The sequence below is a fragment of the Mesoplodon mirus genome (assembly GCF_964341445.2).
Source record: "Mesoplodon mirus genome assembly, chromosome: 2".
Lineage (NCBI taxonomy): Eukaryota > Metazoa > Chordata > Mammalia > Artiodactyla > Ziphiidae > Mesoplodon > Mesoplodon mirus.
The window spans coordinates 139,906,302-139,922,177 of NC_138977.1; the positions used below are offsets into that span (position 1 = coordinate 139,906,302).

The 15,876-nt window shown below is 35.6% G+C and overlaps 1 protein-coding gene across 1 annotated transcript in view; it reads right to left on the reverse strand.

The window, feature by feature from the left end:
* Positions 1-15,876, reverse strand: part of FAT4 (FAT atypical cadherin 4) — a 170,625-nt gene that overhangs the window by 24,663 nt on the left and 130,086 nt on the right. The window contains exons 9-10 of the mRNA XM_082611324.1: positions 11,285-15,634; positions 1,927-2,031 (exon numbers count right to left, since the gene is read on the reverse strand). Coding sequence (XP_082467450.1) covers positions 1,927-2,031; positions 11,285-15,634 — 4,455 coding nt within the window. The remainder of the gene's footprint in view (positions 1-1,926; positions 2,032-11,284; positions 15,635-15,876) is intronic.

Here is a 15,876-nt window from a genome sequence, read left to right on the forward strand (position 1 = left end):
AGGGGGGTAAATGCACTCCACTGGCTACATGTGATCTGTCTCTATTTTAATTTATGTTATTATGCTAGTCCCCTACCCCTGAGGACCTCTGGTATGGTGAAGAGAAGGTTTATTTGGACACCAAAACACTTCCACCCAACAGGCACTCACTGTTGTATCAGCTACAATGCTGTAACTATTTACTCTTATTTGTTATCAACTATCTATCTTAAATCCTCATATGTACAAATGGAATGCAAAAGAATCTCTAAAAATGTAAAAACTTTTGGTTCAGTCACCTTGAAAATAAGTTTTCCACTTTCTACTCCAATTCCCTTATCTTTCCTTCTAAAACACAAGTTAAAACCATGAAACTTGATTGTGGTTATCGGTCGAAAGCAGCACTCTTTATTTTATTTAAAATGGATATCCAAGGACCTACTGTATAGCACAGGGAACTCCGCTCAATATTATGTACCAACCTAAATGGGAAAGGAATTTGAAAAAAGAGTAGATACATGTATATGTATAACTGAATCACTTTGCTGTACAACTGAAACTAACACCACATTGTTGATCAACTATACTTCAATATAAAATAAAAAGTTAAAAAAAAACAGAGATAATTGAAAGAAAGACATTTTAGGAGATCTAACATTGTGGTTATTTCGACCTTGATCTACCTTTTACTGCTTCGAGGGTATTGCTGGTGAGAATCTGAAGAAGTTTTAAAAAAGAGAGGTACTGTGAATATCATCGTGAACTGAAAATAAAATTGTGTTTTAGTCAATATATCATTTTGGGGTTGTTTTGTTTTGTTTTCACTGTTTGACTGTAGACAAAGCCCTCAATTTCTGGGCCTCAGAACCATTGCTAAAATACAAGGCTCACAATTAGATATTTTTATATTCTATTTTTCTTTATCATTCTTTTGATATTGTGCTTTAGAAAAACAAAACTAGATAGTCATAGAATTACTTGAAAATGAATTAATGTTAAATTTACTGGTTACTAGAAACCTGAAATTCTTTTTAAGTCTATTCTCTACTATACATTGAGATTCATTTTTTAGGTCCATGTAGCACTGTAATAAATATATTCAAGGAAAGACTAGAAAAAATCCTTCTCCTCTCTTGCTTATGGAGAAAGACAGAGTCTCTAAATACTGCAGGGCCTCTGGAGAAGAATACTATATTGTGGAGTAAAGCAGCTTTTAAATAAATGGAATAATCACAAACCTATGAAACAAACCAAGTTAAAATAAAAGCTTCCTGCAAAGCTGTTCTCATAGTTCTTGGCTGTCCCAGTGTAGGGTAACATTTGGGTGAGACCTGGAAGGAATCTTTTAATTCATTCCACTATGATGAATAAATATGCATGCATATGAAAAAATTATTTTAACAATTTTCTTCCTTAACAGAACATATCATTCTGAATTTTGATTAGTTACACGACACTATCTACAAAGCCTATATAAAAATTGCATGTCAATTTACCAAATCGTTCTAACGGAAGTGAAGTGGTTGAATTAATGCAAAAAACAAAAATAAAGAAACAAAAGCAAAACAAAGCAAAAACGTTTTGACTAGTCTTAAAGATTTCAGTAGAAAGTGATGTCAAATAGTTCTTAAAGGTTTTTCATTTGATAGGTTCTAGGCTAAAAAGAAGGCATACACAAGTTTTTGAGAGGAAATGTCCTCAGGAGACAACATCAAATTTAATTATCTTTGGTTGATTATTTTCTACTAATGATCAAAACAATATATTCAATGGAATTTCCATAATTAACTTAGAAAATATTAAACCTTTGAGATTTTATTTTGCTAAAACTTCCTGTGTAAAACGACTAACATTTTCTTAGTCACTCCAAGGCACGATAAAACAAAATTGCTAAACTGTGCACCAAAATAGATTGATATTTTATATCAACCACTAAGTTTTACTCACCAAACGGACAATGGCAGTAGTATGACTCCACACCACTTTGGCAGGAACCACCATTAAAGCAGGGGTTGCATTCACAGTAGTTGACTGGAGATTCACAGATTTTCCCTGAAAAGCATCAAACTCATTAAAAAAATCCTTACATAAATATATTAACACCATTACTACATGACCATATGTAATAGTCTATCCTGAGAGAGCCTATCTTTGGAAAAAAGAAATACAAGAACATTTTACTTGACATGAGGACATAGGAATATTATATCTGAGTTCAAAGTCTTATTCAGTTGTCCTATTGTAAATATGTGCATTATAATATTTAGGAAGTAATTTACATAATCATCTTGGAAGGAACTACTGTTTTCAGGGAAATCACAAATGGTGAACATATTTAAATATTTTCACTGAATTTATTTTCTTTTGTCGATGCCAAATTTTTCATGTATTATAACTGGAAAGTTGAAACTTCTGCAGTATAATTTTCACCTTCGAGATATCCTTAACTCAGATTCTCAAAGGTAATAACAAATCTCATTAACTTATTTGCCAAATTACAATCCTTTCACTCTCAAGAAATATTCCTTACCTTTGATTTACCTGTTGTAAAGTAGAGTAAGAAATAAAATGACACGTCAAACACATTTTCAAATATTTATGAAAATTTATTCTTGACTATAGATTATGTATGCTCTGTCTTTCTTCTAAACCAATAATAAACCAAGCATATATTTCAGTGTATAAAGACTTCTCATACATCATCTTGTTAATTGAATCTGTTAATATTGACTGAGTGCCTATTATGGGCCAGGCATGCTAGAAGATGAAGGTCTGACAGTTAAAAAGCAGACAAGTGTCTTTATATGGTGTCTTCACTTTAGTGGGGGAAACTGATCCACACAACAGGAAACATATTTCACAGATGGTGGAGAAGAAGCCTTTGGAGGGTAATCTCTTGCCAAAGAAATTATAAAACTATCTATTATAACTATTATCGTTGTGATGCTGTGTGGTTTCTTATGCAAATGTAAATTTGTTCTGATATCACTGTTCTATAATAAATATTGTAATAATTTAACATATTTGTTAGAATAGTTTTTAGTTTTCTAATTTGAGGAAATCATGATATTTCTTAATTTCCTAAGAAATTAAGACATTTCTTAGAGTTCTTAATTTCCATTCATTGACAGGAAGGAGAGTTTATTTCTGTAAAGCTATTACCTACTTCCCAGCATGACTGCACTAATGCCTTTATTCAATGTCTCATGAAAGTGTGTAAGTTTTATATGCACAACTAGACCATGTTGTGCATAGATAATCCATTTCGTCATAATAACTATGCTTGAAACACAGTCAAAGTTTTTGTTTAATTTATTTCTGCTTTTGTGGCTTGATTTTGTAGCCACACTTGCTGGTTTGTTTGAAATTATAAGTGTGAGTCAGATCTCATGACACTGCTAACGGTCATAAACACAAAATTTTTTCCTTTATAAATAAAATTGGGAATCTCCTTACAAGGCAAAACAGTACAATTTCAGAATACCTTTCTATTCTAAGAGGAAATAATGAAAATAAACAAGTTAACAATCTAGAAGCACAGAAATTAAGTTTTAAGTACTTTAGCAATGAGTCATACTAGAGAAACAGGCAGGACAAATTTATTCTAAGCCCATACAAACTATCACACCAGAGAGATGCTGTGCCATGGGAGAACTCTCTTCTCTGGGTGTTTTCTAACTGGATTTGTGACAGATTGTTCTAGAGAAGTGTACTTTTTTCCCCTTAATACAATACTGATATTGCTCAATAGAGAATGAAATAAGACCTATTGACTATACTATTGATTATTTACCTAGTATCAGGAAAGTCACATCCCAGTCCTTCCATTTTTTCCACTGTAAGATTATGCATAATTTTCACATGTGCCGTTGTACTAAGTAAGGTTTTATTTTCTTCTTTTCCTTTCTTTTTTTGAAAATTTCTTTTAGAGTTGTGTTAAAAGTAGCATGTATTAAGAATATGGACTAATATTCTTTACAGGTATGGTCAGTATAACCTTCATGTTGTGAACACATATACGTAGGTTACAAAATCACAAACTTCACTTCTTGAAGACTGGAAATGGGGAAGAAAGGCTAATCAGTTTAGCGGGTGTGGTCATGTACACTTACTCAAGTATTTGAACCTATGTGCTCTCCAAGAACAATGTATGACTATAAAAACCCAAATCATTGATCCTGTAAATCTCAACTCTCTACTTTTTTGAATCTTGTTGGAAAAGACCACCTTGAATCTTGGTTTCTACAGGAATAACAGCAAAGAAATTTAGGGTTTTTAAAAAATAATTACATAAAATGGTTATTTTATATACCCCTTACAAAATAAGATTTTAACACAGACATCTGAATTTAATTCAAATACAAACTATGAGCTATTTCAGTTAGTCCAAAGCAAGAGGTGGAAAGAAACCCCAAAATAAATATGGCTTACTCATGTGTTAAAACATACAGTGACTACATAAATAGAAGCAGCTACAAACTAAGAAAATATTAGTTTGAGAATGAACTTCTTTTAAGGAGAAAGAAAATTCAATCTTTCATTTGACATTTTATTTTAAGCCAGAGTTTTCTCTTCATATTTGTCAAAACTTTAAGAAATGAATTTTCTAGGTGTTATGCAAATGAACTTTTTGTTGAGTTTGGGTAAAATAGTATTATTTGTTGTTGTTAGAGTATGTAAATTATTTACCATTCAAAACTTTAGTTTGAGTACTCCATTTATTTAGTAATATTTTTATTTTACAATTAGTAAATTTCAAAGAGGTTGCCATACTAGATTCCAACATACAGTTTGAAAACTCAATGTTGCAATTTAAGTTATTATTAAAAGAACATTTTTTCTTACATGTGAGAGAAAGAGGTCATAATTTTACTTAGAAACAAAAAGGCTTTAAATGCGTATTTCTAGGGTTTGGAAAGTTTATGCTCTATTACCCACTTAGAAGTCAGCAACAAATCCTGTATTGTTCTGCACACATCTATGTTAATAGCATAATGATTATCAGAGAATGCAGCAGTTTGAATTAGTCTAACATGCTTCTGGTACAAACAATCTGATGTGTTGGAGCACCGCAAAACAAAATTTTGCATCATTAACTTAATTAATGCTGCAAGTCAATTAACAATATTTGTCAGTGCCTTGAGGCTTGGAAATATGCTGATAGGGCTTGCACAGAGAAAGGCATTTATGTCTCCTGAACTCAAGGAGCCTTTTTCTATTAAGATTTGTTAACTGTCAGAACAGCTGTTTAGAGGAATAAAGTGATCTCATTGCTTTGACATTCATCAGTTAATGGTGTTGATATACATTATTTATTATAGATAGAAGGAGATATGCTTTCGGAAGTGTAAGCTCCTAGCACATGGAGAATGGGAATTGGTGAAGATGCAAGTGAAGGCATAATAGGATGCCAAGGTAAATCCAGACTTTTCAAGATTACAGTTTAAATTTACAGGAGAAATTTAGCATGTGTCTTCATGTTCTGGGGCAGAAGGTGTGATGAAGTGTTGAACATAAATCGAATCTGATGTGATCATCTATGATCTTTTCAAGAAGGATGTATATTCAAGTTTCACTCATTTCAATAGCACATTTTAATGTTAAGTTAGGTATAATTGTGCTAAATTTATTCTTGCCTGTTAAATTCAGCCATCCTATGGGGATATGATGATTTCTGATATCCCATAGTCTGTGTAGGCTTCAATTTAATAGCTTAGATCATATATATGTTAGATCACCACAAGTAATACTTTTGCATCTCTTGTGTTTATACACAGAGGACAAGGAAGACCATGTGGAATTAACAAAGTTCATTTCATATCTAAATTGATTATTTTATTAGCAAATATAATTCCATAATACATATACACTACATATTCTGAATGTTTATGCTTATAGGCTTTTTTATTGTTTTAATAGAAATTAGCTGTTTTTTGCATGTTATGTAAATGAAAGGTACTATGAAGATAGCTCATCTAAATATCCTGATCAATTAGCATTATGGTTTTTCACATGGAAACAAAGCAAAAGTATTATGCTTAAATGAGGGTCACTAGTAATAATAATAAAAAAAAACGGTCTTACCTTCGTATTTTAAAACACACACAAATACTATCTCAACGAGACTACAAATGATTATATATAATGATACACATAATATCTACAATAGCTTACAAATACACGCTTATTTTCCACAGAAATAAGAAGGTTTTAAGCTACTAGAACCTGTTATTAGTGCTTTAATGAATTAATGTATCATTTGAGGCAAACTGTGTAATTCCACTCTTGGAAATAAAATGTGTTTATATTCTTTGGTTTCCTGATCACATGATCATTGACAACATTAATATATGACTGCTGTGATTTTAAAAGAATGACTCTTAATTACAACTCCCATCTTCGTGAAAGCAACTGTTTGCCAAGTTTCTTGGTAAAATTACTATGCACAACCTGTAAATAACTTTACGGGCTTTTTTATACTGTCAAGTGACATAAAAGTGATGAATGGACAAATCTCATCCTCCCCTGAAATACTGGGACTTACTAGAGAGCACAGGAAAACTTCTCCTTGTGGGACTACACTCCTGGCGTTACTACAAATACCACACCTAAAATGCATCCAGATGTGTGAGAGTGAACAGGAAAGGTTAAAGGTGCTATGAACTAATTCTGTTATGAGAGACCAGGATTTAGAAATAAGTTCCATATACATGCTGCCCTTTATAACACCATTCATTACTATGAAGGATTTAATGCAGGGTGTACTGCAAACAGAAAACCTGGGAGCAGAAAGACAAATGCTGTGTGGTTACTGACTATAATTGTGCTTTCTAATTAGTGTTCTATTAAATGCAAGAAATTTTCATTTGTATAGGAAAAGAAATATTAGATTTGTAGTTATTAAGCTGGTGTTTTCCTCCAGGTTTCCCTGAACTTCTGAGGCATGAATAATATGGAAGATGTTTTCTTTCAATTTACTGGGGCATATTGACAGTTGATGCAATTTCTTATACTATTAAACTTTGTGAAAATCTAGACATTAATTTTTCACATGTTCTAGACTATATTAAAATTTATTCATCTTTTCTAATATACTCTACATATAGCTAATCAAAGCTTTATTTAGTGCTATTAATATAAAATTAAATTATAGGAAAATGTTCTTAACAATGAAACATGATGTGATTATAACAGAAAATGAAGTCTCAGTATTTTTTTTCTCAATTTCTTTTTTTGTGCTTTTTCTAGTAACTAAGAAAAACCCACCCAAAATATAAGTTATACAAACAAATTAGTTTTCTCTAAAGTCATTAAATAAAAAATATTCTTATTCCATATCTATTATGTGACCCTATAGCCACAAACTTGAAAATAAACTTAAAAAAATAAATATATCAGGAATATGGTAGCAATATGATAAAAACTATACCTCTTCATATCTTTTTGTTGTAATCATTCCATAATTTTCATTTTTCTACTTGCATCCTTACAGGATGTTCTCCACAAAGATTCCCTGTTGAGCTAATATTTAACCACTCTCTGTGGGGTGTTCTTAGGATAAAGTCTCTCAACTTGCATCAATTCATAAACACTCTTCTAATCTGTAGCACAATCTCTAGCTTCACATGAAATATTCAGTAGTGTGTGTGTGTGTATGTGTGTGTGTGTGTGATGGGGGGGCAGCAGCTGAGAATTATTTTAATCAGAAAATTTATAAACTCTCACAGCTCCAATTTGCAATGCCACCGACTTTAAAAATCACTGAAAAAAAAACTGCAGTGAAAGTCCACAATAGTAAATAGAGTATACAATATAGGTGCTTTGAAATAATTGTGATGATCCAAAAAAATCTGAATACAATACATATAGACTTTGAAGAAGGCTTCACTAAGGCACTAATACTTAATGTTAACAGAAGTAAAATCTAGCCAGAATGAATAGTTAAAAATTCATTCTGTGAGGCACAGTTGTGCTTAAGTATGAATTTTGTCTTATGACTTATTAGCTCTGATTGGTTCTTTAAGATGTTTTGGTGCATTAGCTCCACCTTCCTGAGTCAGGTTACCTGGTAAAGACTAGCTGGAAAAAAGTAACTCAAAATGATACTTGAGAGATTACCTTTCCAAAGAACATTAAACATTTACAGACATTTAAACAATGCATTCCTAATTTAGTGTGTGGGTTAACAATTTGTCAGCCTGGTTTTTCATATACTGTTTTCTGCAAAACAAAACAAAGAAATAAAACTATCAGACTTTAATTATCTGCTAGTTTTACTGGATGGACTTTGCATATAGAATTTGGAAAAAAAAGAATAACATTAATTTAAAAATGTAAGATTCATATGAAGCATTCAGTTATATGTTTGTTTATATCATTCCTGATCAATTGGATTATCTCCAATTATGCAAACAGGGACTAAAGTGAGCTCTGAGGAGGGATCGCATGTAAAATTAATACATTACTTCAAATGATGTCCCTTAGAGAAAGAGGTTATGATCTCGTTTTTGGCAGCTCTGGGCCTAGAGTCACCAGAGTGTAGGCTCAGCTTCCTACAACATAAAATAGGAGCAATAGGAGGATCTTTCTATGTCAGATAGTCTCTGTTGATGCCCAGCTCCGTTCCATCCTTCTGTATTGCAGGGACTGGAAGTTGGAAAACTATCAATTTTCCAGACTCCCTTCCAGCAGGACTCAGGTTTAGCTTCTGCCAGTGGGTGAGAGTTGAATGATATCTGAAAGGTGAAAGCAGAGCAGGGACTGTTCTCCTGGGAATCACTCACTGCAGCACTGCAGTGATGATCAGTAGTGGTTTCTGGAAATACCCGCAATGTCTTTATTGCTGAGGTTATGGGTGAATTTTCCTGACCTTCACTCTTATCCAGTTTGAGGATTCCAATACCTATCTCATAGGCTTTTTGTGTGGTTTAAGTAGAATAATGGAAAAAAAATTCTTAGAAGATATCACAGGCCCACTAGCAATACTCTCTAGCAAGTGCAGATCAAAGTGTGATGAGACGTGACAGCCATATAAAGAGCAGAGTCTCCGGAGTAAAGCTTTTAGTCAAAACTCAGATCACTTTCTGTGCCCTGCTGGAGGCAAGTTATTTCATCTCCAATCCCTCTAAGATCCAAATTGTTTTGTTTTTAAATGGGAATGATAAAAATATTCATTTAATAGAGTTATGAGAAGAGCTGAATAAATAACTAAGTGAATACCAATGTCTGTGATGCAAGCAGCTTTAAGTAGTGTTTTAAATAGTCACTTGATGTTATTAAAATTTCATGGTGAAAGAAGAGTATGCTTAAAAGTTTCAGCAACTACATTTAGAAAAGGATGTGGTGCGTGTTTAAATAAACTTAAACAAATAAAGAAACAAACTACAGAGAAGTGAAGTGAAGGGGATAGTTCTGGGTCCCTTCATGCAGTAAGTAACATTTAGGCTGAGATCAGCATAGGGTGCCTTGCTAACACACTTTCCCTCCTCCCCATCTACTACCCAATGCAGTCACACTTTCTTCATTCCAGAACTAAGAGTAAACTCACTCTAAGTGTGAATCAGTGTATTATACGAAAATGGGACAAATAAATAATCTTTATTGTTGAATTCCCAATAGAGGAAGTAACGGGTTGGGGTTTGGTGGGGGGAGAAGGGTGGGAAAGAGTGAGGAAGGTTTTCTAGAAACCGTGAACTCATAACATGTATGTAAGCCTGTTATTCATGATCCTAGAAGCACAACTCTGGTAAGACTCACACTTACCTTGTGCCACTGAGGTTTGTCTTTATAGAAATCCTATGGCATACCTCTACATCTACCATTATACTAACACTACTACTAACGCTACTAATCAGCATTCCTACTTATTGAAAGCTGGGCTGTGCACTAGGTGTTTTTAAAACATTATTTTTACTCATTACAACAACCCTAAAAGATAAGTAAGTATGATTATTCCCATTTTACAGATGGGGGGTTTGAAGGTCAGCAAGCTAAGGTGACTTCCCAAAAGCTATAGATAAATCAAGTTCTGTCAAATCCCTTGATTCTTTCATTCATATGTTTGCTGCCCCTTTTTTCTTTACATTTCAAGGACATTATTTTGTTAAAAGGCAAAGCTTATGAGATCTGCTTTGGCTTATTCAAACTTGCTTTATATCATCATCAAGCTATTCAATTCTCCAAATATAAAACTATAAGAATACACGATGGGCATCATTTTAAAATATGATATCCAAATACATTTTCTGAAAAACTTCTTTTAAAATAGTATTCCGCAAAACATCTACCAAATTTTAAAAAATATATCCTTGTTCTACCCATTTCACTGTACTTTAACTTGTGTTCATAAACACTACAGGGCAACCCAATGTAATATATATGCTCTAAAAATGTATACTGTGCAAATTACAGCAGAGAAATTTGTCTCTCCTCAAACTTATCAACAGCATAAATTTATACACATTTGAAGGTGCACTAACTACAGATCAGCTAATAAATAAATAGGTGATAGATAGATAGGGATAGAAACAGAGATATATTTATAAACATACATCATGTCCTATTAGGATTCCAAAGCCTAGTCAAACAAATTTGCTCAATATGTTTAACTCTGTTTCTAAAATGTCAAGGTACATTGTGGCTCAGTTACCTTACAAATCAGCCTATGATGTTTTCTAACCAACTACTACAAATAACAAGGCATTTTAATCTCAATCTAAATCACAGTTCTTGCTTCATTCTCCTCACAGTGTGGGTCAAATTTCAATAATCCTGACAATAATTATGATAAAAAATCATAAAAATGATCATGATAAAATGAAGGAGCCAAGAACAATAGTTGATAACTGTATTTAGGACATAAAATAGTCCAGGTCTTGTATTTTAAATACACCATGTCCTTTAACTTTAGAACACTTTTTTGAAGATAAGATGCTCTTTTTGCTCTTGTACAAGACAAGAACTTAACCTCTGGAATGAACTGTGCAAGCTCACATCCCGACTCTACAACAAATCAACTGAGTCACCTTAGAAAACCAACTCAACTTCTCTCTACATCATCTTCCTCCTCTGTAAAACCTGGAAAAGCATTATCCCTACCTCATAGGTTTCTTGTGAGAAGTAAGTGAAATAACTACAGATAAAGTGCTTAGAACAGTGTCTGGCCAATAGTAAATGCTTAAAGCATTTGCTGTGATTCTGCTTATTCTTTAGGGAAAATCATTTGAAAATGACAAAGTTCATGACTTGCTATTATACTTGATATGGCTAAAGTCTTGGTGGAAAAAAAAGCCAAACATTGTCATACCTGTGTATCCAGTTTTGCAAACACAGTTGAAGCCTCCTGGAAAGTTCTGGCAGATGGCACTGTTCTTGCAGGGACTAGGCAGGCACTCATTGATATCTCTCTCACAGGCCCTGCCAGTGAAGCCATCTGGGCAGCTGCATGAAAATCCTCCCACTAAATTGTGACAGGTCCCACCATTGTGGCAAGGGGACGGAAGGCATTCGTCTATGTCTATCTCACACCAGCTGCCAGTATAGCCTGGCAGACACTTGCATAAGAAAGGTTGCAAAGGTTCATTTGCCACGATGATGACTGGAAGGCTCTCGTAGCTCTTTAATTCGAAGCTCACGGCCAGTCTCCTTACACAGCTCCCTCCGTTTTGACATGGGCCAGGAGCACATGTGTCGTGATCCACAGATTCTACCTTCACTCCACTCTGCCGGAAGAGGATCTCTTTGATGCTTTCGAAGAAGGTGGCTACACCACTGGGATTCACATACTGATTATGGTTTCGCTTCACAGCTGCCAAAAGAAATGTTCTATTGTTCCCTTCATAGGCCGCATACAGTTGCACAGCGGTCCCGAGGCCAGTCAGCTGTGAACTGGCAATGCGTAAGAAATGAAGGTAGTGGTTCGTCAAGAAGTCCTTTACACTTGGTACACTGAGACGCAGTAGGATGCTGTTATCCACTGTCATGTTGGAAAATCCAGTGAAGAAAACTCGGATATTGCTCGTGACCGTGCTGTGGACGCCATCATTACTGAGGACAGTCAGATCAAACGTGCCATCTGTGGACCTTGGCTGGGAACTCAGATTGCAAGTGCCCCTTGGAATACTGAAGAGGCTCGTAACTCCCGAAGTCAGGGAGCAGTGGAAGGTGTCTAACACATCTGGATCCTGTGGCTTCACGGAGCCTAAAATCCCACCAGGAAACAAGTTGCCATAATAGTTAACAAATATCTCCACCGTCCGCGACTGTGAAGGGTTGTCATTTTGGTCTATCACTGTGATATGCACAGTTCCTGTGGAAGACATCTGAGGAACACCGGAGTCCCTAGTGACCACAGAAAGATAGAAGTCTGCAATTTGCTCTCTGTCAATCTCTCTAGTTGTGCTCAGAACTCCAGCAGTGTTCAGACTAAAATAGCTGGTGGCAGGACCCGTGCTCAGCAAATAATAGGTAAAGGGGCCTTGATTTGGAGAGAGGTCAGGATCCGTGGACTGAAGGGTCATCACCAGAGTTCCTGGGCGTTTGTTTTCCATAACTTCTCCCTCACTGATGGTCAGCATAGGCCCATTATCGTTTATATCTTCCAGGGTGACTAATAAGGAGGCACTTCCTGTAGCTGAGGGGGTCCCTGAATCCACAGCTAAAACCGTGAGATTATAGATGGGTAGGGTTTCTCGATCTAATTCTGCAGTAACGGTGATCTGTCCTGTCTGTGGATTAATGGAAAAGGCACCATTTTCATTCCCTGATCCAATAAAATAGGAAAACCTACTCCAGCTGGGAACAGAGTCTGAGTCGAAGGCACTGACAAAGGTCACATGAGTTCCCATTGGGACCCCTTCACTGATCTGAACGCTGTAGATGTTTAGACTAAAAACGGGTGGGTCATTGGCATCAAGCACAGTGACATTTACAGTGACCTCATCGATGTCTGCACCCCTAATGCTGCCAAAATTCTTGGCCAGTACCTTCAAAGATACCCTTTCTTCTTTTTCTCTATCAAGAAGTCCAGAAACATAAATCTGTCCAGTCTTCCTGTTGATCTGGAAACCCTTCTTTCTACTGTTACCAAATATCAAATAATGCACTTCCCCATCAGTGCCCAAATCACGGTCACTGGCAAACACTTCTCCAACAATAGTACCTTTAGGAGCTGCTTCTGAGATTTCAAAATAGTAAAGTTTGGAAACAAAACGAGGCACATATTCATTTGTCCCTTTTAACTGTATATTAACAGTGGCAAAACTGCACCTTTCTTCATCGGGGACATTGAAAGCTTTCACAGTAAGGTGGTAGCTCTGCTTGGTTTCAAAATCCAAGAAACCTTGAGTGGTGATGACTCCTGTGTTGGGGTCAATGACAAAGAGGTCACTGTCAGATGACTGTATAGTATATGCAATCACAGCATTGGTTCCAGAGTCGGCATCCGTTGCATTTAGGTGGATAACTGTCGTCCCACTGGGGGCATTTTCCAAAACAGTGGGGAAATATTCATCAGGGAGGAACACTGGAGAATTGTCATTCACATCAATCACATCTACAGTCACACTGCAGTAACCAGTCCTTGCAACCCAGCCTCCATCTGTAGCACTAATAGTCATTTCATGTTTCTGGCATAGCTCATAATCAAGAGCTTTGGCTAGTGTTAATACACCTGTGGAGGAATTGATTGCAAAGATGCCTTCTTCATTTCCTGAGGAAATACTGTACTTAATCAAGCCATTCATAGCCGTGTCTCTATCTCTTGCAGAAATCGTTCTGACAATGGCCCCAATACTATGGCTTTCAGGGATGGTTGCACTCATGTGGCTTTGAGAGAATTCAGGTGTATGGTAGTTTTCCTCAGTGACAATTATTTGAACAGTTGCTTGGGATGAAAGTGGAGGGTTTCCCTTATCCTTCGCGGTGACAGTGATCAAAAAGTTTTGATTCAAGTCAGATATCAGGGGAGCTGCTACTGAAATCCACCCTGTATTATTGTCTAACTTAAATTTTCCCAAATGATTTTCATTCGAAATGAAATACTCCACTTCAGAATTCAATCCAAAATCTTTCTCATCTACTGCAGTAATTTTGATTAACTTTGTACCAATTTTAACATGTTTGGTGACCGGAGTAAAATATGCAGTTTTAAGAAATTGTGGTGCATTGTCATTACTGTCCACCGTGTTGATTGTAACTGTTGTCTCACTAAGTAATGCAGGATTACCTCGATCTGAAGATGTCACTATAAAACTATGTCTGTTGATGTTCACGTTACTGAAGCCACTGATGTTCTGGTATATTAAGACCTGTTTATTGAAAATCTCTCCTGTGGTGGCATTAATCCTGAAGTACTCCGACTGAGATTTTATAAAATAAAACACTTGTCCATTTGATCCCTCATCAGGGTCTGTTGCAGATACCTGAGTCACTCTGGAGCCAATTTCAGTAAGTTCAGGAAAATCTAAGTAATAGGATGGTCTGCTAAATCTTGGAGCATTGTCATTGACATCTGTCACAAATATTGTGACATCTGTACTTACAGTCCACCCAGAATCGTGGGCAGAAACTCGGATTCTGTAATGGTCTGTGTCTTCTCTATTTAAAGGTCTACTAATTACAATATCCCCAGTGCTGGGATTAATCGTAAACGGAAGACTTGTGTCCATTATAGAATATCTACTAATTGCATTTACACCAATATCTTCATCAGAAGTTGTGACACGTGTAACTGTGTACCCTAATGGGGAATTTTCAGGAACATGGGCACTGAATATTTGTGAAAACCTAGGGGCATTATCATTTTCATCTAAAATGTTAATGATGACTTTTACTGAGGTGCTCTGAGAAGGGGAGCCTTTGTCTGAAGACTTTATGGTAAGCACATACTGAGATATTTTTTCCCGGTCTAAAGGTCGAATGCTACTAATTTCACCAGTAGCATGATTAATACTGAAACTATGTTCTCTGTTGCCATTAACAATTTCATAGTCTAACTGTCCATTGAGTCCACTATCCTTGTCCACTGCAGAAACAGTAAGTATTTTTCGAGGAGAAAGGTTTTCCAATATTTCAGATACAAATGGATCTTCCTTAAAAACTGGGGAATTATCATTGACATCTAATACTGTTATGTCAAGTTTATCATAAGAGGAGAAAGGAGGGAAACCTCCATCTCTGGCTTCTATCCATACAACATATTTTTGTATCTTTTCAAAATCCAGAGGTTGACTAATGGACACCTGCCCTGATAACTGATCAGTCTGAAATGTGTTGCCAAGATTCCCACTTGCAATATAATAGGACAGAGGTTCTCCTCTCAAGGAGGACCCTGTTATGGTAGTGACAAGAGTGCCTACTGGTTGGTTTTCAGGAAACACGAAAGTTTGTTCTTTGGCTCTGACTTTAGGGAAATCTGCTTTGTTCACAAATCGAACAGTCACTGTTGTAGAATCTGTCTTTGGAAATGAGCCACCATCTTTTACATGCACAGAAAATGTCACTTCTGAAGTGCCATTTAGTGGTCTGGCTGCCATAATAGCTCCTCTCAGTGGGTCAATGTGAAATTTTTCAGAGTTTCTACCCGAAAGAGAATAATGTAGTTCAGAATTGGGTCCAAAGTCAGCATCTGTGACAGTAACCGCAAAGACGAAGGAACCTATAAAAGAGGGAGTGTGCAGTTAAAATCTCATGGAACCCCAATAAAACATTTGATAGTAAGTTTAAACACTATATTAAAACTATATATAAAACACTATATTGCTACCTGACATAACTTTATTTCCCCATGGTTACTAGGGGAGAACAGTACCTCTTATATTTTCTCCGAAGTTCCCCAGTCAAATCTAACAATAGTCTTCAGGAACTGACCTGCCATTATCTACCTAAAACCCATACAGT